Source organism: Rana temporaria, chromosome 10 (genome assembly GCF_905171775.1).
Source record: "Rana temporaria chromosome 10, aRanTem1.1, whole genome shotgun sequence".
Classification (NCBI taxonomy): Eukaryota; Metazoa; Chordata; class Amphibia; order Anura; family Ranidae; genus Rana; species Rana temporaria.
The window spans coordinates 122059577-122086521 of NC_053498.1; the positions used below are offsets into that span (position 1 = coordinate 122059577).

The 26945-nt window shown below is 44.8% G+C and overlaps 1 protein-coding gene across 3 annotated transcripts in view; it reads left to right on the forward strand.

Moving 5' to 3' along the window:
* Positions 1 to 26945, forward strand: part of ROBO3 (roundabout guidance receptor 3) — a 414329-nt gene that overhangs the window by 321741 nt on the left and 65643 nt on the right. For all 3 annotated transcript variants that reach the window (XM_040326160.1, XM_040326161.1, XM_040326162.1), the window contains exons 3-6: positions 22303 to 22460; positions 24696 to 24816; positions 25246 to 25384; positions 26616 to 26743. In XM_040326160.1, the coding sequence (XP_040182094.1) occupies positions 22303 to 22460; positions 24696 to 24816; positions 25246 to 25384; positions 26616 to 26743 (546 nt within the window). The remainder of the gene's footprint in view (positions 1 to 22302; positions 22461 to 24695; positions 24817 to 25245; positions 25385 to 26615; positions 26744 to 26945) is intronic.

Here is a 26945-nt window from a genome sequence, read left to right on the forward strand (position 1 = left end):
GTCATTCAGTCAGAGCTTTTTGTCTTGGTGCCTCCTGTAGTCTGGATTCGTGAAAACAAGGGGCCCCGACATGTCCCCTGGGGGCCTTTCCTTATATTTCCATATAGGTGGTGTAACCCAGCGAGCGGCATCTGTGCCCGTCTACTGTAAATGAGGAACGCTGCATGGGAGATTACCGGGCAGATCCATCACTGCCTGTGTACGACACGGAGGAAGAGTCCTCGCAGTCCGATGCTTTTTGCTTTTTCAAAAGAAAATCTGGTAGCTACAAAAAGAAAAAGAAAATATATATATATAAAATCTGGTAGCTACAAAAAGAAAAAAAAAAAAAAAAAATATATATATATATATATATATATATATATATATATATATATATATTTTCTTTTTGTAGCTACCAGATTTTATATATATATATTTTCTTTTTGTAGCTACCAGATTATATATATATATATATATATATAATTTTTTTTTTTTTTTTTTTTAATGTTTGGTCAGTTTTTGTTTATATACAAAAAACGAAAAACCCCAGTTCTGATCAAATTCCAACAATTGTGTGAAAAAAATGATATAAATTAAATTTGCGTACAACGTTGCGTGCACTTCACGTGCAATTACCAGTTAAAGTAGCGCAGTGCCGAATAGCAAAAAAATGCCCTGGTCATGAAGGGGGTAAAACCTTCCCGGGACTGAAGTGGTTAAGCAAATACAACTTGTGTCCCTTTAAATCGGGGATATGCAATTAGCGGACCTCCAGCTGTTGCAGAACTACAAGTCCCATGAGGCATAGCAAGACTCTGACAGCCACAAGCATGACACCCAGTGGCAGAGGCATGATGGAACTTGTAGTTTTGCAACAGCTGGAGGTCCGCTAATTGCATATCCCTGCTTTAAATGATCTCTGATTTACTGTGGTGGGACTGTAGGGCACGGAGGTGTCTGAGACGTATTTCGGTGATATGGGGGTGATCTATGAAGGAATTCTCTGCCGCTGAGCCATCTCCTGGCCCCTCCTTTGTGTACATATTGCTCATAAGAGAGAGCATGTCGTGTCCCCCAGGGGCCCCGGCATCCATCTGTCGGGTTTGTGCACTAATGAAGGTTTCTCCCTGAACAATGTAACATATTGATCCAGGTTTAATATCCACACTTGTCTGCTTCTCTGCACCCGGCATAGAGAGGGTGATGGGCAACGTACTGTCTGTATATATGTGTATATATATATATCATATTGACATTCCGCTTATATATCAGACGGAGATGTGAGCAATATTCAGATGTGATAAGGAGCCATATTTACTAAGGATAGTGTTGGTTGAATGAAAGAAGACATTTCTGAATGTATACAGTGGGGTAGATTCAGGTAGATTTGCGCAGTTTTTAGGTAGGCGCAGGGCACCGTTTTTGCCCTGCGCCCCCGCAAATTATCTGCGCTACCCTTGATTCACGGAGCAGCAGCTCCGTAAATTGCGTGGGCGCTCCGGCAAAATGCCCGGCGTAAGCGCGCGCAATTTAAATGATCCCGTAGGGGGCGTGGATCATTTAAATTAGGCGCGCCGAGCGTAGTGCGCATGCTCCGTGGGGAAAATTTCCCGACGTGCATTGCGGTAAATTACGTCGCAAGGACGTCATTTGCTTCAAAGTGAACGTGAATGTCGTCCAGCGCCATTCACGATTCACTTACGCAAACAACGTTAATTTCAATTTTCGCGACGCGGGAACGACGGGTATACGTAGCATTGGCTGCCCCTGCTATTAGCAGGGGCAGCCTTACGCAAAAACCGACGTACGCAAACGACGTAAACTGCGTACGCAGGGCTCGCGTAGGGTTGTGAATCGGCGTTGGTATGCAATTTGCATACTATACGCTGACCACAACGGGAACGCCACCTAGCGGCCTGCGTAAGAATGCAGCCTAAGATATGACGGCATAAGGAGCCTTATGCCAGTCATTTCTTAGGCTGCAGTCGGCGTAACGAGGTTCCTGAATCAGGAGCATTCGTAACGCCGGCGCAGGTAAGCAATTGCGCTGCGTAACTATGGTTACGCAGACGCAATTGCTCTTTGAATCTACCCCAATGTATTTCATTTAGCAGGTGTTCATATAGTGCGGAGTGCCTGCTGAGAGTCGCATGGAAATGAGCCGCATGAGTCCACCAGCATCTGGTTGAGGATGACTTCTGTAGCCATCAAAGATCTCCTCCTTGTCAGTCCAGACTTCCCTTTGCCCGGCTTTTCCATGGGGATTCCAAGGTGTTCCAAGGCCAACTTGAAGATTTAACTCCCCTCCCCCCTCTCAAAGACCCTTTTTTTTCTGGCCTTTCTTAAGATAACCCCAGTGGACCCTCCAAGGTGACTCTTCCATACATCACAGCACCTCACGTGACCTCTCTGCCCCGCCATGGGTTTTACCCTTTATATGGTGTTTTTTTCAACATTTCCTTTTTCTCCCTTTTTAATATTTATAGCGGAACCCTTTGTAATACATTTTAGAATACATATTTCATGAACCTTTTATATTCTTTTACTTGTATTGTAGCCAGGGCTTTTTTTCTCAGACAATAGGTGCGGGAACTCCCCCTATCCAAGTCACCCCTTTACTCTGCCCCTACCCACCTCCCAGTACCGCCCCTTTTAGACAATATGGAACCAAGTATCATTTTGTGGTTCGAAGTAATTTCTATAGAATTTGGTTATTGTATCAAGGGAGACTGTAAAATAGATCCCCTGTAGCAAGCTACAATAGATCCCCCGAACAACAATGGACCAACCACAACAAAATCTCCCCCCAGAAACAATAGGCTCCCAGCAGCATCAACAGATCTCCGCACAGCCAGCATTAAAGTGGGAGTTCACCCTAAATAACAAGATTATACCATTAAATCCAGCATACTAGCGTGAGCTACAGTATGTCTTTATTTTATTTTTCGGCGCCGTACTCACAGTTTAATCCCGTAGTGAAGTTTCAGACTCCCCGCGGGGAATGGGCGTTCCTATGCAGAGGGAAGATGATTGACGGCCGGCTATGGCGCGTCACGCTTCCCGAAAATAGCCGGAGTCAGTCTCCCGTGGGTCGGGGGGCATATGTTGGCGTTGGTTGACCCCCCAAAATATTGAGCACCAGACACCGCTGCTTTGGGTGTACTTTAATATTCCTTCCAGTGTGTTATCTGCACAGGTCTCATGGCAGCTGCTTTGGCTTGTGACGTATTTTCTATGTATGGGGGGGGGGAAAGGTGAACACATGGAATGCTGTGTCTATAGGAATACAGAATGCAGTGCCCATTATGCGCAGTGCCCATTATGAGCAGTGCCCATTATGCGCAGTGCCCACAGCCTGTCCATGAAATCCAACAAACAGGAAATAAATGACAAATGTTATCTTTACATTTCCATCTCGCCTTTTGTACTTTATGAGATGAGATGAATCAGAAATGCGGATTACACTTTACCCGGCACAGAACCGCCATAAGAAAGAACGGCGGCCATGCCCTTCATCTATAGAAGTGCCCCTCGTATCGATCAATCTTTTATTACAGTCAGGGATGAAATGTGCACAGGTCAGAGGTCACATTGTGGAAATAACTGCAGGCGGCCACGCTCTCTCACCACAAGTCCCAATTAACGGCGAGTCGGAGCGATACAAATCCGCGTCCAGAGCGTCTCCCATTTATGTGCGGCTTTTATCACCGCCAGTAAAATGTGTGCGATTTATGGTTTCTATTTTTTCTTGTAGTATAGATGTTGGATTATTTCATGAGGCCAAACATCAGGTGATTAGAGTGCCAACTTCCCGCACCCGATACCGGCGCCGCACATCTTCTACATCCGGACTTCCCTTCAGTCTTTGCACAGTTGTACCGGTGTAGTGTCACAGTCTGCTGCCTATCGTAGAATGCTGCGGAAGTCACGTGGCGGCCAACTGCGCATGCGCAATGCGTTCCAAATGCAAGTGCGATGTGTTCCAATAGATTTACGACAGTACACACCAGCGAACCCGGCATTCAGGGCGACGTGGATTTAGAGGAAAGTGGCCAGTCCTTTCCTCCCCAGCCCAGTCCCTGACCTGCCCATGCCATTCATTGGATTTCAGTTTCAAACATGGGGGCTCAGCATCACACATGGGTGTTGCCCAGAGAGGTTTGTATGCAAATGCAGACTTTCTAGGAACACCCACTCCTCCTCGAGTGACTTTCCAGCCATTAGGCATGTAAATATTTTGCATAACTCCTCCCAGGAGTCGGCCCACTGCTTGCTTTAGGACAGGTGGCTCTTGAAAGGCGTACTAAGGCAGGGTGCGCTCAGCCAGTCCCTCCCACCAGCCATGATCTGCTTGCTTTAAATCGAGAAACACAGAGACCTAGTGATGAAAATCCCTTGATCGAAAATAAAGTATTTCTAAATGAAAATAAAATGGTCTTATTTAAAAATTTATTGATGAGGTGCGGGGACATCAATGGGTCTAAAATCCATTGTATAATGAAAACTAAAATTTTAATTAGAATTAAATATAAATAATAATAATGATAATAGAAAAAAAATATATATATATGCATGAAAACATAAAATAAACATAAAGTATTACTACAAATGTATAAGTCTAAAATAGTTGCTACTACAACTACTAGCAATATTTATAACCATGGTAATTAATACATAAAATACAAATAAAGATAATTTAAAATACCAATACTTTACACTACTGTATATTCTACTACTACAAAAAAAAAAAAAAAAATGTGTGTGTGTATATATAATATATATATATAAAATAAACCAGGGTGGGACACTTCTGCCATGTAGCCCATCTATTTATAACATTACATCCAATGTGGACCTCCTCAGTTTCCACCAGACATGTATGAAAAAATAGGAGATGCGATCTCAATCTTTGTAATATTTTTTTTTTTTTTTTGATGGCATGGCACAGTGGAGACAATTGATGGGTACAGTGGCTGCGTTTGGCATGGCACAGTGGCGACAATTGATGGGCACAGTGGCTGCGTTTGAGGGCATGGCACAGTGGCTGCGTTTAATGGCATGGCACAGTGGCGACAATTGATGGGCACAGTGGCAACAATTGATAGCACAGTGGCGACAATTGATGGGCACAGTGGCAACAATTGATGGCACAGTGGCGACAATTGATGGGCACAGTGGCGACAATTGATGGCACAGTGGCTGAGTTTGATGGCATGGCACAGTGACAGCGTTTGATGGCGTGGCGACAATTGATGGCACAGTGGCGACAATTGATAGCATGGCACAGTGGTGACAATTGATGGGAAAAGTGGCTGCGTTTGATGGGCACAGTGGCTGAAATTGATGGGCACAGTAGCTGCGTTTGATGGGCACAGTTAGGCTGCAATTGATGTTGTTTGTTTTTTTTTTGTTTGTTTGTTTGCGCCCCCCAAAAATTTTGAGCACCAGCCGCCACTTTGTGTAATATATATATATATATATATATATATATATATATATATATATATATATATATATATATATATATATATATATACACATACTCGAGTATAGGCATTTTTGTGCTGAAAAGGCCCCCCTCGGCTTATACTCGAGTCTGTCCGATCTGCAAACCTTATCTCTTGCTGTTTCACGCAGTCAGTCGAGTGTAACAAAGCCCCGCCTCCTCCTTGTCCGTGATAGGCAGAACACTAAACACTGACTCACTGCTGGGAAACGGAGTGTTCCGCCTATCACGGACAAGGAGGAGGGGGGGCTTTGTTACACTGGACGGCCCGCCGACGGTGAAACAGCGGGAGTTTAGGTATGCAGATCGGCACAGTGAGGCATACCATGGGCACAGTGAGGCTAAAGATGGGCATTGTTGACCCTCTTTTCCCTCTTACAGTAGCTTTTGCATTTCCCACCCTAGGCTTATACTCGAGTTAATAGGTTTTCCCAGTTTCTTTTTTTGTGGTAAAATTAGGTGCCTCAGCTAATATATATATATATATATATATATATATATATATATATATATATATATATATATATATATATATATATATATATATATATATATATATATACCAGATCATATATAAATTAAATACAACCACTACTACTAGTTGTTGTTGTTGTTGTTGTTGATAATAATAAATAAAATACAAGTATAAAAGATAATATAAATAAAATAAAAACACTACACAAATTCTTATCAATAATAATAAATAAAATACAAGTATAAAAGATAATATAAATATAAAATACTGCTACTATGATTCCTATAGTGCTACTACTTCTAATAATAATATAAAAACCATGTCTTACAATATGGAATATAAGAGAATTGTAGAGTTGTGTGCCGTGGCTCCTGTTGCATTTCATTATCCCTGTGATAAAAGCGGTGGGATGAGATCATTTATGACCCAACACCTGCGATATCTCTGGCCTCTGAGTGCTATAAAATGCAGGAGCGCTGCAGCACAAATGACCCGTTATTAGCTACATATATAACAGCGGGCCCCGCACTCCCTGATATCTGTGATTGGTGTGTGAGGTCAGGGAAGGTGAGATGTAATTGTATACTGTATGCGCTGTGTGTGATTAGTGTCTCGGTACCTGTATACAGCGCCATACGTCTTCCCTGATCAGCTCCGACACGAGTCGCGGTTGGGTCACACTTTAACCCCCACATGATCGGCAAGCTTCTGTTTCTCTTATTTCAGGGTTAAAAATGATTTGGTAAAGCGGAACTCTAGGCAGATATAAAAGACACAAGTTAATACCGTTTTTATTTATTAATACATCATTCCATCTATTTGTTGAAAGAGGAGCAGTGCTCTTGGAGTCTCTTGCACAGCAGAGCTCAGACTGGGCAAAGAAAGAAGCAGCACAAGGAGGCAATCTGATAGGAGAAGAGAGAGTGACAAAGAGACCTCATCACTGTCCTTCTTCCCCTTCACTGTCCAGTCAAAAAGGCGTCACTCAGAGGAAGTGGGTTGAATGGTGCTGGACATCATTCAATCCATATGACTGAGGACATCTTGTGTCAGAAAAAAACACTACAAGGGACAGCCCTGGATTGAAGGCACTTATTGCAGCAAATTCTGTGTTTTTTTATCTGTTAATGGGCTGTTAATATTTTATTTTGCCTGTAGCCTTGCTTTAAAAAAATTACTGTAGGAAAACATATTCAAGTATTAGCCCTCTAATGTATCAATTAAAAAAAAGCAATATAGTATAACTACCTGAAGTCAGTCTATATGTTATCCACTTTTTTTATTTTTTATTCAATTTATTAATTTTAATAGTGAAAAGTTAAAAGTTTAATTAAACCGGGCCTCTGGCCATTCCCGGGGCTGTCCACTTTCAAAGCTAAACCCATTGTGGATTCAACATGTTTCAGGCACTAGGAACTAGAAGGGATTGTCTTACTTGGTTGGGTCTTCCCGTCTAGTGTTCCAACCCATGAACACAACTATATACAATGGGCTAGATTCATGTAGGGGCGCGCATTGTTACGGCGGCGCAGCGTATCGTATTTAAGCTACGCCGCCGCAACTTACAGGAGCAAGTGCAGTATTCACAAAGCACTTGCTCCGTAAGTTGCGGCGGCGTAGCGTAAATGGGGCCGGCGTAAGCCCGCGTAATTCAAATGTGGAAGGGGGGCCGTGTTTTATGTGTGATGACCTGACGTGATTGACGTTTTTTACGAACGGCGCATGCGCCGTCCGTGTACATATCCCAGTGTGCATTGCTCCCAAGTACGCCGCAACTACGTATTGGTTTCGACGTGAACGTAAATTACGTCCAGCCCTATTCGCGAACGACTTACGCAAAAAAAAATTCAAAAATCGAAGCGGGAACGACGTCCATACTTAACATTGCGTGCGCCTCATAGAAGCAGGAGCAACGTTACGCCGGGAAAGCCTTACGCAAACTACGTAAAAAACTACCGCCGGGCGCACGTACGTTTGTGAATCGGCGTAACTAGGTAATTTGCATACTCTACGCCGGAAACGACGGAAGCGCCACCTAGCGGCCAGCGCGAGAATGCACCCTAAGATACGACGGCGTAAGAGACTTCCGCCAGTCGGATCTTAGGCTAATGTCGGCGTATCTTGCTTTCTGAATACAGAAAGAAGATACGCCGGCGCAGCTTTGAATTTACGCGGCGTAGCTATGGATACGCCAGCGTAAATCATTGCTGAATCTAGCCCTATATTATTGTACTTTATACTTCACACAACACATCGATTTCATTTTGTATATATTCCGGCTGTTAGCCCCAGTGGCCGAAAGACTTCCAGGGTCCGGTCCTAGCTGCCGCCCCCCCCCTGGGACCCTTTCCGGCACTATTGTCAGGATCCAGATTTAAAATATTTTCTAATACTTACAATTCACAAAATAACATTCTCGCCTCATTCTCACCCATATGAAGCACGCAGCCATGGCGCAGTCTTCCCAAACACTAATTAAATCCGCAGTGGAGGTGGGCTGATATTGGGAGACTCATTGACATAAAGGTCATGTCGGCGTGCCAGAAATTCAATTACGGTGGGCGAAGCAGAGCCGGCCGGTGACATGTTGACATAAGATGATTTTTTATTTTTTTCCCCTCTGTCTACCGTTACCTGAGGCCCCAATTTATTCCCTGCAGAAATCGCTGGTGTATTAAAATACTAAACATACGGGGGAAGCGTCTTCAGGGCGCGGGGGAGCATGCCGGGCGCTTTGTTCACGCCGGCTGGATGGTGTTGGATTTTTGACAGACAATTAGTGTCAGATCTCAATTGCTGAGACTTTATTAAAGGGGGTTGATTAAAGCCACGAAAAAAAATATGTAGAAAACATGGAAAGCGTGGAGCAGTCAGATCTCATCTGTCATATCTTCCGGAGCCGGACCGCGGATGGTCCGGACATCTCATGTATCCCATCCGAAAGTGAAGGCCTGCCTGACAGGGGTTGTCCTGTCTACTGACTGATTTCCTAAAAATCCTAAAAAAAAAAATTAATTGCATCTAGATCTACAATAAAATGAGCAAAGGGTGTAGAATCTGATCACTTGTCAAAGGACAAGGTAAGACTTCAATAATTGCTGGTTTTATGGCCATTTGTTACCTCCTTTTATATCCCTTTGCAGTTACCAGTGGATCCTGTCCAGTTTCCAGTTGTGTCTTACATTTTCGGTGGAGGGCCAACAACACTTTCTGGCTACCATTGAAATTCCTGGTCACCTATGCATTGTTGGCCCTCCACTGTGCCAACTGAAGACATGCCCCTACAAAAAAGAAAAGTACCACACATGGCCTACAGATGGCGCTAAATATCATAGAGAATTCCTATGAACCTTGGTGCCATCTAGTCCTTCAATCCCCCTGATTGGCACTCCTGGATGTAGGGGGGATATACTGGTGGACACTCCAGAATGTAAGGGGAGATTTTTAAGGGTGCTCCTAGATGTAAGGGGGAAAGAGGGGAGCTGTGATGGGCAACCCTGGATATAATCGGAACTTCGGATGGGCACTAATGAATATAAGTGAGGACTCTGATGGGCCCTCTAGGATGTAAGATTGGGAGGACTCTGATGGGCACTAATGGATATAGGCGGAGACTCTGATGGAAACTCCATATCCTGGATGTAAGGGGAGACTTTAAAGGGTGCTTCTAGATGCAGAATCTCTGATGCGCACTAATGGATATAGGTGGGTTCTTTGATGGGAACTCCTTAATGTAAGGGGGGGGGGGGGTTGATGGACAATCCTAGATATAAGTGGGGACACAGATGGGCATAATATAAGCTGAGAATCTGATGGGCACTCAATATAAGCAGATACTCTGATGGGCACTCAGTATAAGTGGGGACTCTGATGGACACTCAATATAAGCGGAGACTCTGATGGGCACTCAATATAAGCGGAGACTCTGATGGGCACTCAGTATAAGCGGAGACTCTGATGGGCACTCAGTATAAGCGGAGACTCTGATGGGCACTCAGTATAAGCGGAGACTCTGATGGGCACTCAATATAAGCGGAGACTCTGATGGGCACTCAGTATAAGCGGAGACTCTGATGGGCACTCAGTATAAGCGGAGACTCTGATGGGCACTCAATATAAGCGGAGACTCTGATGGGCACTCAATATAAGCGGAGACTCTGATGGGCACTCAGTATAAGCGGAGACAATGATGGGCACTCAGTATAAGCAGAGACTCTGATGGGCACTCAGTATAAGCGGAGACTCTGATGGGCACTCAATATAAGCGGAGACTCTGATGGGCACTCAATATAAGCGGAGACTCTGATGGGCACTCAGTATAAGCAGAGACAATGATGGGCACTCAGTATAAGCAGAGACTCTGATGGGCACTCAGTATAAGCGGAGACTCTGATGGGCACTCAATATAAGCGGAGACTCTGATGGGCACTCAGTATAAGCGGAGACTCTGATGGGCACTCAGTATAAGCGGAGACTCTGATGGGCACTCAGTATAAGCGGAGACTCTGATGGGCACTCAGTATAAGCGGAGACTCTGATGGGCACTCAGTATAAGCGGAGACTCTGATGGGCACTCAGTATAAGCGGAGACTCTGATGGGCACTCAGTATAAGCGGAGACTCTGATGGGCACTCAATATAAGCGGAGACTCTGATGGGCATTCAGTATAAGCAGAGACTCTGATGGGCACTCAGTATAAGCGGAAACTCTGATGGGCACTCAATATAAGCGGAGACTCTGATGGGCACTCAATATAAGTGCGGACTCTGATGGGCACTCAATATAAGCGGAGACTCTGATGGGCACTCAATATAAGTGCGGACTCTGATGGGCACTCAATATAAGTGCGGACTCTGAGGATTCACATGATCTGTTGTGGTGCGTTAGCGCACATGCATTGGCGTGTGTTTTGGCTCACATTACCATGTTGTGGTGAAGCAGCCTATTCAGTATGAATGGTCAGCCAACACCACAATGGTTTAAAAATGCTGCCTTCATCTGTAACAATGTAGCACACCGGAGCACAGCATATGCAACATGGCACACTGCGGTATATTGGGTTTTGTATGATGTTTTGGGGTCCATGAATGGCACAGCCCATAGCACAGGTGTGTTGTAGCAATACACATTTTATCGTGCGATTCCACAAACACACAGGTGTGAATGGCCCCCGTTTCGGTGAGGCATGCTCAGGGTGAACATCTCTGGATTTGCACAGTAAGTATCAAAGCCGTGCGCAGATATAAGGTGAATGCAGAGTACGTTGGCAGTACCCCCGGGAGATGGCGTCTACAGAAAAGCTGCATCTACACAATATCAGAGCTTGTTAATAAGAGTCTGCCTGTCTCTGCACATATTACAGCTCGCAGGTCCTGCGCCATAAATGAAAGATGTGTAGTTTAACTGCCCCCGAGTTGTTTGTACTCCCCCCCCCCCCCCTTCCCTTCGCTTTCTTGCCTAGTTGATATGATGGGCTTGTTGCGTGTTACCATGGTAACTCCGGCATCATTGTTCCGCTCCGCACGGTGCATTGTGAATCGCAGTCCTGAAACGCGCATTACTCGGAGAACAATAGAGGTGACCTGCTCACTCGTCTTTATTATCTGGACCAGACCGGCCCGGCTCTGACATTTTGTTCTGCTTGGCTGTCGTCCGCGTCCGGTTTTCAGTCCCTGATGTTGTGCTCCAATCAGATCTGAGGTTGGATTCCAACAAAGCCAACGTAGGCTGTGGCATAGGGCAACAAGGCTGCCAGGGGCAGCACACAGCCACCTACACATCATGGCAGGGCGGTCTCAATGTCATCAGTGATGATACTCTGGGGCCCCTACCAGCCTGCCCCAATTTACGCACCTACTTTTAAGAATTTAAGTATAAATAGTTGATAGAAATAAACATATGTTTATTAGTAAAATAGATTTAAAACAATAAGAAAAAATGCTATAAATCAAACACAAAGGGCCGGATTCAGCAGGGATTTACACCGGCGTATCTATAGATATGGCGCGTAAATTCAAAGCTGCGCCGGCGTATCTTCTTTCTGTATTCAGAAAGCAAGATACGCCGACATTAGCCTAAGATCCGACTGGCGTAAGTCTCTTACACCATCGTTTCTTAGGCTGCATATTTACGCTGGCCGCTAGGTGGCGCTTCCGTCGTTTTCGGCGTAGAATATGCAAATTACCTAGATACGCCGATTCACAAATTTACGTACGCCCGGCGCTATTTTTTACGTTTACGTTAGGCTTTTTCAGCGTAAGGTTGCTCCTGCTATTATGAAGCGTACGCAATGTTAAGTATGGACGTTGTTCCGCGCCGAATTTTGAAATTTTTAAGTCGTTTGCGTAAGTCGTTCGCGAATAGGGCTGGACGGAATTTACGTTCACGTCGAAAGCAATGACGATTTGCGGCGGAATTTCGAGCATGCGCACTGGGATTCTTTCACGAACGGCGCATGCCGTAAAAAAAAAAATGTAAAATACGCAGGGTCACCATTAATTGAAATAAAACACGCCCACATCATGCCCATTTGAATTAGGCGGGCTTACGCCGGCCCACATACGTTACGCCGCCGTAACTTAGGGCGCAAGTTCTTTATGAATACGTAACTTGCGCCCTAATTTGTGGCGTAACGTATCGGAGATACGTTACGCCCGCACATCATTACGCTGGGATACCAGAATCCGGCCCATTGAGTACAAAGGGAGCAGAAATGCACAGTACAGGTTCCAGGATGCTTCCCTGGACACTGCCATCCCGGGACAGCTTAGTAAAAAGCGCGACTGTCCCGGCAAATCCGGGACGGTTGACAAGTATGATGTTGTGCAAGATTATCGTGGGACCCCCAAGCACTAAGATAGCCCTGTGTCATGGTGCTAAATGTTAACAATGGGCTAGATTCAGGTAGGGGCGTGCATAGTTACGGCGGCGCAGCGTATTGTATTTACGCTACGCCGACGCTACTTACAGGAGCAAGTGCAGTATTCACAAAGCACTTGCTCCGTAAGTTGCGGCGGCGTAGCGTAAATGGGTCCGGCGTAAGCGCGCGTAATTCAAATGTGGAAGGGGGGGCGTGTTTTATGTAAATCTATGATGACCTGACGTGATTGACGTTTGTACATATCCCAGTGTGCATTGCTCCCAAGTACGGCGCAACAACGTATTGGTTTCGACGTGAACGTAAATTACGTCCAGCTCTATTCGCGAACGACTTACGCAAACAGCGTAAAAATTCAAATTTCGAAGCGGGAACGACGTCCATACTTAACATTGGCTGCGCCTCCTAATAGCAGGAACAACCTTACGCCGAAAAAGCCTAACGTAAAAAACGTAAATAAATTGCGCCGGCCGTACGTACGTTTGTGAATCGGCGTATCTAGGTCATTTGCATATTCTACGCCGAAAACAACGGAAGCACCCCTAGCGGCCAACGTAATATTGCACACAATTATACGCCGCCGCATTCAAGTTACGTCGGCGGAGGAAGCCTATTTTTTAGACGTATCTGCCTTGGAGAATCAGTGTAACGATACGTCGACGCAGATTTGAAATTACGGCGGCGTATCTGGAGATACGCCGCCGTAAATGCTTGCTGAATCTAGCCCAATGTGTTTTCTTATGTAATACAAGAAAACACATCACAGGGCTATCTAAGTGCTTGGGGGCCCTATGATAATCTTGCATAACATCATACTTGTCAACTGTCCCGGATTTGCCGGGACAGTCACATTTTTACTAAGCTGTCCCGCACAGGGCTATCCACGTGGGTCCTTGAGGGTCCATTTAAACCTCCACGTTGTGGTAATGCATAACGTTCATTGCAGTGTCATTCATTTTTAAGCGCACTAATGCAATGCACATAACATGGAGATGCACCAAGTGACAGTCTGTGTAATACAAAGCTACCATTTTGACAACACATGAGCTTTTTATCAGCACTGCTTGGCTCCTTCTTCAGTCTGAGCTCTGCTGTACAGGGGCTACAAGAGGCTATTACCAAATATTCAGGCACTTGCATGGTCTGCATTTAACGAATGATGACAGAGATTTATTAATCTGTGTCTTTTATATCTGGGTTAGGACCGGGGGGTCAGCAATGAAAGCCTGATTTCCGTTCCATTACATGCGGCTCTCGCCATCCCCGCCTAATGACCGTGTTTTGGGTTCTAAACGCTTTAAAGGGTGGAATTTATAACGCAATAAGAAGCGGTTCAGGATGCAGTTTAGTAAATATGCGGTGACGGGATTATGGGGCGGCGCGCTCCTCCGAGACAGGTTTGCGACCAACCGACTTCAGCAGTAAAGTGTCCCTTTTATTTCCGGTTTTATCCATTTCATTATACTTTAATGTTTTGTTTTATTGTGCTTTTTTACGCACATTTTTATTGGTTCATTTCTGCTGCTGTTTGGAAATCGCTTCTTTATTGTTTGCCCGGCGCCCCTTGCAGTAATTGCATTGGGACCAGGTGACAGATGAGAGATGACATGCAACTTGCAAAAATACTCATTTAAAGTAGGTGTAAAACCTCGGTGACATTTACTTAGATAAAGCACTATGCTTCATAAACAAACACACACACATACATACAGACAGACAGACACAATATATATATATATATATATATATATATATATATATATATATATAAAAAATGTTATTAGTATTTTTATATATATATATATATATATATATATATATATATATATATATATATATATAAATAATAATAACATTATATATATATATATATATATATATATATATATATATATATATATATATATATATATATATATATCAAATAAAAATAAAAAAAATGTTTTCCTCAGTTTAGACCGATACGTATTCTTCTACATATTTTTGATAAAAAAAAATCGCAATGAGCGTATATTGATTGGTTTGCACAAAAGTTATAGCGGATAGATTTATGGCATTTTTTTTTTTTTTTACTAATAATGGCGGCGATCTGCGATTTTTATTGTGACCGTGACATTGCGGCGGACATATCGGACACTTTTGACACGTTTTTTGGGACCATTCACATTTATACAGCGATTAGTGCTATAAAACTGCACTGATTACTGTGTGTAAATGTGACTGGCAGGGAAGGGGTTAACACTGGGGGGTGCTGAAGGGGTTAATATGTTCCCTGGGAGTTATTCTAACTGTAGGGGGAGGGGGACTCACAAGGGGAGGAGACCAATCGGTGTTCCTCTGTACTGGGAACACAGCATCGGTCTCCTCACCTCTGACAGGAGGTGGATCTGTGTGTTTACACACACAGATCCACGGTCCTGCCGTGATTGCCGGCAATCGTGGGTGCCCGGCAGACATCGCGGCCGCCGGGCTTGCGCACCCCCTAGCGGCCGTGATGCAAAGGACGTCATATGACATCCACTCTGAGGGAGAGACAGTTCCTGCCAACGTCATATTACTATGGCTCGGTAGGGAACTGGTTAATATAGCAAAAAGTAAGAACTATTGGCCCAGATTCACATACATCAGCGCATATTTGCGCTGGCGTAGCGTAAGTGCTTTGTGAATCCGGGCCATAGTGTTTTTTTTTTTTATATTATTAAATTGTCGCTCTTTTTTTGTTTATAGCGCAAAAAAAAAAAAACGCAGAGGTGATCAAATACCACCAAAAGAAAGCTCTATTTGTGGGGGAAAAAAGGACGTACATTTTGTTTTGGGTACAGCGTCGCATGACCGCGCAATTGTCAGTTAAAGCAAAAAATGGCCTGGTCATTAGGGGGGTAATACCTTCCGGGGCTTAATTGGTTAAGCTGATTTAAAATGAACATTCAATGGAGCTTGAATCACATAACCTCATTACACACAAAAACACTGACATTTCCTTTACAATGAGCAGCCCCTATATTTACATACAGTACTTCCTGCCATTGGCTGGACTGAGCACATTTCCCATCCCAATGATTGGACGGCTGTGCAGAGTGATAAATAGAAGATAATATATATAATATATATCATTGAATAGAGGCCAGTGCCATCATTTAAATGAAATGGTTTAATTGCAAGCGTCCTTGCATTACTCATCCTGATAAATAAAGTTTTCTCTTGTTGTTGGGAGATGGCGGAGAATTAAAGCCATGTTTCTCTGTCACCTGCCGCTGTGGCGGAGTCTTTGGCGAGGCGACGCTCTTATTAATCACTTTTGTTGGGGTTTTGCTCTTTGACAGCGCAGGGCTCTGCTGCTAGAGAATGTGTAATTTGTTTTAATGAACTATTATAGCCGGCCCCGGAAAAGCTTATCTGTCACACTGTCACAGCAGTTGATTTAAATAATTCAATTTATTATTATAGATAGCGGGCGCCTTCTATCACTTTCTGCAGCGGCGCCCACGTGACTCGGCGCTAGATAAAGAGCCAAACACCTTGAGAAAATCTATTACAATAAAGATTATTTTTTTTTTTTTATAGAGGACATTCAGCTGCAGTTTTCCGTCCACCTTGGATTGGTTGTGTCCTTGGAGCCCGTGCAGCGCAGGCCCGGGGATTGATGATCAGAAGAAAATCGCGGTTAAAGTCGTATTAAACCCGCAGCGTTTTTAGTTTAACACATTGAGCAAATAAAATAAACATTTAATACAATTCTTACCCCAGCACTTGTAGTTTACAACTTTCAATGTTGCTGGCTCTTGCTTTCTCAGTGCTGCTTCCTTGAACCTCCTTTCTTCGTAGGAAAGATTTATCAGTGGACAGTGTAGTCTCCAGCCATCCTATTAACTTGGAGGAGGGAAGAGCAGAGGAGTGGCTCCATAGGATAGGGTGACCAGACATCCCCGGTTTCCGAGGACAGTGCCCGGATTGAGGACACTGTCCCCGGACCAAGTCTGTCCCCGGTTTTGTCCCCGGATTGGATTTGAACTGGCGCTGGAGCAATTTCAAAGACAGTCAGTGTAGAATTAAACAAAAAAATCTGAATTACACCCCACCGCTCCGCCACTCCTACTAGCTTATCTGTGCCCCTTTCTGATGATCATGTGCTGGTCGGAGCGGAGGGAATATTTCTTCATTTTCGGGCGCATGCCCATTCAGCTCCACTCGCATGTTCTTCTGCCTTGGCGCAAGTCCTGGCGAGCTGCCTGCCTGCTAATCTCCTTGTCTTCCCTGGTGGAGTGATCTTCCTCCGCTCCCCACCCAGCAGTAGCTGGGACCTGGAAAATGAGACTTGATAGGCTGTGAGACAGGCATAACACTAATTTTCCCAGCAGAGCCTCTGTTCAGTGTTCCGCCTATCATGGATGCCTTCTCATCCTCGGCCTCGGAGAGAGGACATCCGTGATAGGCGTAACACTGAACAGAGGCTCTGCTGGGAAAATTAGTGTTCCGCCTATCACGGAACAGCCTGAGAAGGAGGCGCGGCTTTTGAATAATGGATGGCCGCCGTCTGTACGCTGCAAACAGGAGAAGGTAGGGAGATCGTCGAGGCAGGGTATGGAATGGCACAGTGAGGCATGTAATAATGGCACAGTGAGGCCTGTAAGAATGGTACAATGAGGCCTGTAATAATGGCACAGTGAGGCATATAATAGTGGCACAGTGAGGCATGTAATAATGGCACAGTGATGCCTGTAATAATGGCACAGTGAGGCATATAATAGTGGCACAGTGAGGCATGTAATAATGGCACAGTGAGGCATGTAATAATGGCACAGTGAGGCATGTAATAATGGCACAGTGAGGCATGTAATAATGGCACAGTGAGGCATGTGTAATGGCACAGTGAGGCATGTAATAATGGCACAGTGAGTCATGTGTAATGGCACAGTGAGGCATGTATAATGGCACAATGATGCATGTAATAATGGCACAGTGAGGCATGTAATAATGGCACAGTGAGGCATGTGTAATGGCACAGTGAGGCATGTAATAATGGCACAGTGAGGCATGTAATAATGGTACAGTGAGGCATGTAATAATGGCACAATGATGCATGTATAATGGCACAATGATGCATGTAATAATGGCACAGTGAGGCATGTAATAATGGCACAGTGAGGCATGTAATAATGGCACAGTGAGGCATGTAATAATGGCACAGTGAGGCATGTGTAATGGCACAGTGAGGCATGTAATAATGGCACAGTGAGGCATGTAATAATGGCACAGTGAGGCATGTAATAACGGCACAGTAAGGCATGTATAATGGCACAGTGAGGGGGTCGTCTTATACGGTGAGTACCGTATATCCCAAAACCCAAATTTTTGCTGGAAAATTAGGGGGTCGTCTTGTACGCCGGCAAATACGGTATATGGCATAATTCACATCAGTGCGGTCAGTTCCAGTGCGTTCCAGTTTAAAAAAAAAAAGCAGAATATGTTGCATATTTCCTGCACTGGACTGTACTAGAACGCAGTAAAATGCATCAAAAACAGTCCGGAATGCCTCAGTACTGTTCAGTAAAAAATAAATAAATAAAAATTAGGGGGAATAAAAGCATCTGGAGGTGCATCGGAACCCATGAAAAACGCACATGCAGAAAAGCATGCGGAACGGAACTGGAGTGTGTATTTGTGGTGTGAAATACATGGCAACACCTCCATATTAAAAAAATGGAGAATTCTGGGAAATGTTCAAAGGGTAACACCTGCCTGCGCAGTCATCTGGTATTTTTACCATTCCAGTCCAGCCTGTACGGCCATTGATCAGTGTACAGGAGGCCCTGAGATCCTCCCAGTAAGAGCCCATTACAGCTGGCGCGTTTCCAGACATAAGTGTGTGTGTCTGCAGGCAATCGGCGAGGAATAGGAAAACCACCTGCAGCTGTTGTGCTTTAAATAAAACATGGACGCACTTCAAGGCCAGTCTGGGAGATTTATCCGTATTGTTGTTTAATACTTATCTTCTCTATAAGAGTGAAATTCATCATCTTCTGTGATACAAACCAATCGTATTGGAGAGTTCTTGTGGACGAATGCAGTTTCCTGGTGGCGACAATAGTAGATTGCGCTTGTGTAATGTGTGTTGAGTGACAGGGTGACAACGCAGGAGCATAATTAGAAGATGGGGACAGAGCGTTGTCACCCTTTGAAAAGAAGTGTCAGAACAAGGACCTTCCTGGCAGGATCACCAGGGAATATTTTATTTAAAGCCACAGAATAAAAAATATTATTTTACTTTCATTTTCAGTTTTCTAGATTTTCCTTTCTGGATAATTTTTGTTGTACAATTGTGAAAAATTAAGATTTTGCAAAAAAAAAAATGAAAAACTTCAACTTTTGAAATGATATTACCAACGTTCATATTATATTTGAGATGATTGGGTTTGCCTCTAATTTGGCTTCTAGCTCAAAGGAGTTCTTAAAGGGGTTGTAAAGGTTCGTTTTTTATTTTCTAAATAGGTTCCTTTAAGCTAGTGCATTGTTGGTTCACTTACCTTTTCCTTCCATTTCCCTTCTAAATGTTTTTTTTCTTTGTCTGAATTTCTCACTTCCTGTTCCTCCTCGGTAAGCTTGCCCCCATCATCCGGTCTGTTCTTGCTGGGGGTTAGTCTGCCGGACAAGCTTACTGAGGAAAAACAAGAAGTGAGAAATGCAGACAAAGAAAAAAAACATTTAGAAGGGAAATTGAAGGAAAAGGTAAGTGAACCAACAATGCACTAGCTTAAACACTTCCCGCCCGGTCAATAGTCAATTGACGTCTGGGAAGTGGTTGTGAGATCCTGACTGGACGTCTATTGACGTCCTGCAGGATTACATGCCGGCGCTCGCCCGTGGGGGCGCGCAGCACGGCGATCGGTGATGCGGGATGTCAGTCTGACACCCCGGCGGAGGCTCTTTACCATGTGATCAGCCGTGTCCAACCACGGCTGATCACGATGTAAACGGGAAGAGCCGTTGATCGGCTCTTCCTCACTCGCGTCTGACAGACGCGAGTAGAGGAGAGCCGATCGGTGGCTCTCCTGACAGGGAGGGTTCGCGCTGATTGTTTATCAGCGCAGCCCCCCCACGGATGCCAACACTGGACCACCAGGGAGTGCCCCCCGGTGCTCAATATAGCACACAATAAAAAAAACAATTAACACAATCGATGCCAATCAGTGCCCACAAATGGGCACTGACTAAAATGATGCCCAGCAGTGCCACCCCTCAGTGTCCATCAGTGCCACCTCTTAGTGCCCATCTATGCCCAGTGCCCACCCATCAGTGCCCATCAGTTCCACCCATGAGTGCCCATCAGTACCACCTATGAGTGCCCATCAGTGCCGCCTATGAGTGCCCATCAGTGCATCATACCAGCGCCGCCCATCAGTGCCACCTCATCGGTGCCCATCAGTGCCGCCATATCAGTGCCCATAATTGAAGAAGAAAACTTACTTATTTACAAAAAGAATTAACAGAAAAAAATAAAAACTTAGGGCCAGATCCACGTAGATAGGCGTAAAATTAAGCGGGCATAGTGTATCATAGTTACGCTACGCCGCCGCAACTTTGAGAGGCAAGTGCTGTATTCACAAAGCACTTGCCTCTAAAGTTACGGCGGCGTAGCGTAAATGTTCCAGCGTAAGCGCTCCTAAATCAAATGAGGAACAGGGGGGCGTGTTTTATGTAAACTAAGCATGACCCCACGTAAATTACGCTTTTTTCGAACGACGCATGCTCGGTATCTCGTCGGATTTTGAAATTAAATTACGCCCCCGCTCAATGCCTAGACAACGTGAACGTAATTTACGCAAAGCCCTATTCGCGAACGTTTTACGTAAACAACGGAAAATTAGACGCTGACCCGACGTCCATACTTAACATTGCGTACGCCTCATAGAGCAGGGGTAACTATACGCCGGAAAAAGCCTTACGCAAACGACGTAAAAAAATGCGCCGGGCGGACGTACATTCTGAGAATCGGCGTATCTAGCTAATACTCTACGCGGAAATCAACGGAAGCGCCACCTAGCGGCCAGCGTAAATATGCACCTATGATCCGACGACGTACTAAGACGTACGTCAGTCGGATCTAGCCCACATTCTGGCGTATCTTGTTTTGTGAATACAAAACAAAGATACGCCGGCGCATCGTAGAACTTACGCGGCGTATCAATAGATACGCCGCCGTAAGTTCTTTGTGGATCTGGGCCTTCATTTTTTTCAAAAATGTCGGGGTTTTTTTAATTGTTGCGCAAAAAAATTTAATCGCAGAGGTGATCAAATACCACCAAAAGAAAGCTATTTGTTGGAACAAAATTATAAAAATTTCATTTGGGTACAGTGTAGCATGACCGTGCAATTGTCATTCAAATTGCGACAGTGCTGAAAGCTGAAAATTGGCTTGGGCAGGAAGGTGCGTAAGTGCCCGTCATGGAAGTGGTTAAAGGAACCTATTTAGAAAATGAAATAACGAACCTCCTGACAACATGCATACTTGGGACAATGATCGGTGTGTATCGTTTTTGGATGGTTGCAGCAAACATTGGAAAAACACTTCTTGTGGGGAGTGACCCAGAACCCCAGTGCTGCAAGACGCTGCTGCTGACCACAGTACCTCCACCCAAGCTCTGCCCAATGCTGCATGCTGCCAGTTTTCAATGCATCAGACTACTGTAAATTATAACCCATGGGTACGTTCAGGCCAGTATGGGAACCATCCTATAAAGTAGGCACCACGCAGCCCTCTTCCTCAATTCTCATTCTTTTTTGTTGCCGCTGTGTGGACGGCGCTTCCTCTGGCCGGTGGTAAACATTTAGTGCTCACTTCCCTCTTCTGCCTTGTAAGCTCTTTCAATAAAGCTAATTACATAAGTGCTTAGGACAATTCATCTGTCATCTCAGCAGACATTTGCGGACAGATGTGCATTGACCGGGCTCAGACCTGTCACGTGGCTGCTGGGCTGAGCGTCAGAGGGGGCGGATCTGACCCAGTGTGTGCAGCAGATGTCCCTTCTAGGGGGGGTCACAGGTCAAACGTGCATTTCTCAATGTCTTCCGTCAGCCATGATTAAGTGAAATGCATTACAAACAGTGAACAGAAAAACATCACCCGGGCTGTAGTTGGTCTTCATAGCATAATGTTCTTATAGGTACCATCATGGTAGAAAAATTTGTATCAACTTTGGAGATTTCTATTACAAATTTGTCTTTGAATGATTTTACGCCCTACTTTGACGGGTTGGGATTGCCAAGTTTTGTAAATCACTCGTATTCTGAAAAGTGGAGAATGGCGATTGGTTGAACGCTGCTACTGGTACTTTTATACAAAGTAAACATAATATAATTTTGACACTGGTGACACTGGTGGTGCTCTTCTAGTTTTGGACTTTGAAGGATGGGAATGTATTTCACCGTACGCTGGTCTGATGGAGTCTCTCTTTTGTTTTCCAGTCTTACGGGATGACTTTCGCCAGGCTCCCAGCGATGTCGTGGTGGCAGCAGGAGAACCGGCAGTAATGGAGTGCATCCCTCCACGAGGGCACCCTGAGCCCACCATATCCTGGAAGAAAGAAAATACCCGCATTAGTGACAAAGATGAACGAATCACGGTAAGGGGACTCTGGAAGTCTAAAATATCTCCTCGATGGAAAATGGTTAGAAGTGATTTTTTTCCCATCCAAGGTTTTGTGGCCATCTCTCCTGTGTAGGACATGTTAATGGACAGCTAAATGTATTATTGTTAACATTTGTGTCACCAATCCCCACCATTCTCATCAATCGTCGCCACACTGGCTTATTCTCTACTGGTCTTACCACACTCTTGCACCCAGTACCACTTTGTCATAGTTCCCAGCTTTACCTTGTTTGCTGAGTCAGAACCAAATTTTCTCCTTATGCCCCGTACACATGATCGGAAATTCCGACAAGAAAAGTCGGATGTGAGCTTTTGAACGGAAATTCGGACCGTGTGTATGCGCCATCAAACTTTTGCTGTCAGATTTTCCACCAACAAAAGATTGAGAGCTGGTTCTCAAATTTTCAGACGGAAAAAATTCCGATCGTCTGTAGCAAAATTCCGACGCATGCTTGGAAGCATTGAACTTCATTTTCTCGGCTCACCGCGTTCTTGACGGTCGAAAGTTCAGAGAACTTTTGTGTGACTGTGTGTATGTAAGCCAAGCTTGAGCGGTTTGAGAGGTTTTTCCGACGGAAAATCCGATCGTGTGTACGCGACATTAGTTGTCCTCCTTTTTAGTCGTATCTCTTTGTTGTAACCTCTATATGACTGCATTTGATATCCTGAAAATCCAGTTTAAAGAAAAAGTTATGGTGAAAGAAAGCGCTTGTGGGTTTAACCCAGGGGTCTCCAAACTTTCTATGCAAAGAACCAGTTTACTGTCCTTGAGGGTATAGGGGGGCTGGACTGTGGCCAGTGGGTATAGAAAATGCCCTGGTATCTGTGCCCCAACATTGGTTTTAATGGCAGGAAGCGTGTCCCATTGCTCCCATAGAAAAATAGTGCCCCATTGATGGTGTCAGTAGGGGGAATGGTACCCCGTTATTGGTGATAGTTGTTGGATTAGTGCCCCAGGGGCCAGATAAGGGCAAGCAGAGGGCCAGAGATCACTGGTTTAACCAATCTTTTTTTTGCATATTAATACTTCACAGCCCACTCAACTGGGGACATGGCAGGAATGTGTCCCTTGCTTACGTTCTAATAAAGTATCCCTTTTTCTCATCCCAGAAAGTTGGAAGGTATACTGGGCCAGATTCACAGTACAAGTACGCCGGAGTATCTGCTGATACTCCGGCGTACTTTCAAATTTGCTGCGTCGTATCGTTATTTGTGATTCACAAACAAAGATACGACTGCATTTGGCTAAGATCCGACCGGCTTACGGCTTCATACGCCTTCGGATCTTAGGCTGCAATACTTTGGCCGCCGCTGGGTGTAGTTTGCGTCGTTTTCCAGCGTCGGGTATACAAATGAGCTTTTACGGCGATCCACGAAGGTACGCGCATTCGTTACGTCGTCGCTAGTCGTTTTTTCCCATCGCAAAGTTACGGCTGCTATTGAGGTGGTGTAGCAATAGACAGCCCATGTTAAAGTATGGCCGTCGTTCCCGCGTCGAATTTCAAATGTATTTATTTTTTGCGTAAGACGTCCGGGAATACGAAACGCCGTAACTCACGTCTATGTTAAAAAAATGACGTCGGTGCGACGTCATTTCGCGCAAAGCACAACGGGAAATTTTCGCACGGAGCATGCGCAGAACGTTCGGCGCGGGAGCGCGCCTAATTTAAATGGTACACGTCCCATTTGAATTAGGCGGGTTTGCGCCGGACGGCTTTACGTTACACCGCCGTAAGTTTACACGCAAGTGCTTGGTGAATCAGGCACTTGCGCTGAAAACTTGCGGCGGTGTAACGTAAAGACGATACGTTACGCTGCCGCAAGTGTACCTGAATCTGGCCCACTGTATTTCTGGATTGTGGAGGGGCAGAAAACACAAACGTCACATACATAGATAGTGCCATAGTGAGTATTGAGCTGCTCCTTGGCTGAGGAACCACAAGTGTTATTGACCGCAAAGACGAGCGCTGATCTTCTCAAAGCTCATTTGATTGGTTGCTGCACATAACTACACAGCATTGTGCTTATTAGGATTTGCCTTTCCAGATTTCCAGTCATTATACTATTTCCAGGATAGCTAATCTAAACCTGTTTTGATTCAATATGGATGACATCACTGGTCATTGACTGATGATGCTCTTTAAGATTGAGTCTTTCATCTTTTATGTGCTGTGCCAATTATCGTGTATTTCCCATATTTGTTTAATAGATCCGAGGAGGGAAACTGATGATCTCCAACACCAGAAAGACAGACGCCGGAATGTATGTGTGTGTAGCCACCAACATGGTGGGGGAACGTGACAGCGAGCCGTCCCAGCTGGTGGTCTTCGGTAAGTTAGACGAGCCGTTCAATCTGTGATGTCCGATATTCCACTATCGGTAAATCATTTGTACTGATAGAAAACATTAGGAGGAGATATAAAGAGTAATTATCCTCAGACAACAAACCCGCATGAGCCCATTCCAGCAACAAATAAGAACTTTTAATTCCCTGTTTAAAAAGGTTTCTTTTTTATAGACCTATTTAGATCTCTAAATGCAACATATTAGAAATGAAGCATGTAAACCAAAGAGGAGTAATCTTCCGATGGTGACATCTATCGCTTTGGAGAGATTTCCTCTGTCTTCCTGTTTGTGTCTCCAAAACAGGAAGTGGAAGGGAAACTCTCCAGTGGATCCTTACCAAAACATTTCTCGGGATGCACTTTGAATATGTCATTCTTTGCATTGTTTCACCTGTCTCATTTTTTGATTGTCAGAACGGCCCACGTTCGTCAGACGACCCATAAACCAAGTGGTCTTGGCAGATGACATTGTGGATTTTCACTGTGAGGTACAGGGTGACCCAGTGCCCACTGCCCGCTGGCGCAAGGAAGAGGGAGAACTGCCCCGCGGAAGGTAAGCTTATCATATTTCAAATTATTGTTCTGCCATCATCCAATTTGGGAGTCTATAGTCCTTACAGGCCGTTCTGTTGTGTAGGCTCAACCTGACTGTCCTTCAGCTTGCCTCTTAGCCAGGTGTCCCATAAACATGTACAGCCTGCTCCATTGGGTATGCGTGTTATTAGCTATAGACTTGGGAGAAAGGAGGCCAACAATCTTGCCTCGTCTTGAGGGACAGTCAGAGAGCAATCAGAATAGACCTTCAGACCCTCCTGAACGATCCTCTGTTCTCCAAAACTGGTCCACTGAACAGTCTGGTGATGAAGCCAGGGCCAATCCGCCCTATAGGCTCACTATGCAAGCCGCTTAGGGCCCCGCAAAGCTGCAGAGGGCCCCCCCAAATTACTAGAGGCCCCGCCTGGTGAGAAGTAATTTTCGGCCCCTCACCCTGCTTCTCAACTCGCTGGCCGCATGGGAGAAGAGGTAAGAAGTCGGCACCACCACACTTTAATGTAAGATGTAATTTCCAACAGCAGAACACCCCCTCCGCCACTTCTCAACTTTAATGTGACATGTCACTGTCCGCAGCGACCCCCCCCCCCCCAATTCTCAACTTTAATGTGACATGTAATTTTGCATAGGGCCCCATGGAGGTCAGGATCGGCACTGGATGAAGCCCATTTGGAATGGTGCTGTATTGGGAAAGTATCTGCAGGTCTTTTAAATGAGCTTCACCTGAGACCACTGGCCGTTCTGTGGATTTTTTAGGCAGGAAATTGTTTTTTTAACAAGACCACAACTTTCTCTCTGCTGTCTTTAGTTCATATACGTTTATGTCTGGAAATGTGACCCAGCATATGAGGGCACGGTCTCCTTGGGCATTAGGGGCTCTCCATGGACACCTCCAGCTCACCAGTTTTTAGAGAATTGGCGGTGTAGAAATCATTTTCAGCTCAATACTATTGTCCCACAATTAAACTGGCATTAGGGATGACTTCCTGATTTTCCATTCCCCCCCCCCCCCCATCATAAACACTCATGCGCTCTAGCAGGCCAGTTCTTCATGTTTGTTAAAGTCTCTTTTAATAGTCATGTCCAGCTGCACACCGATATCTATGGGACACAGCTATTTGCGTTTTCCAGACCTTCATAATAATCCTTGCTGTCCGAACGCTCAGAATATAATACAAACCACAACCTTTACTCTGGATCACACAGCAAATGCCACCTTTCTGAATTTGCAGGTACGAGATCCGTAGTGACAACTCCCTCCGCATCTCCCGGGTGACCTCAGACGATGAAGGAACGTACACCTGTATTGCAGAAAACAGTGTTGGCAAATCAGAAGTGTCCGGCTCCCTCGGCGTTCACGGTAAGACCTCATTGTTTTCCTACTTTTGGTCCATTTCCTGTTTTATATCTGTGTGCCGTCAGTACAGAAGGATCATGTATGGTGGAATAATTCACTAACCCTAAACATGTTTATAAATGTGAGATGTTGGTGTGTCCTGTATTGTACAAAGAAACGTGATGAATGTCACTTTTGCTGATTTGTCACACATGCACATTGGAAG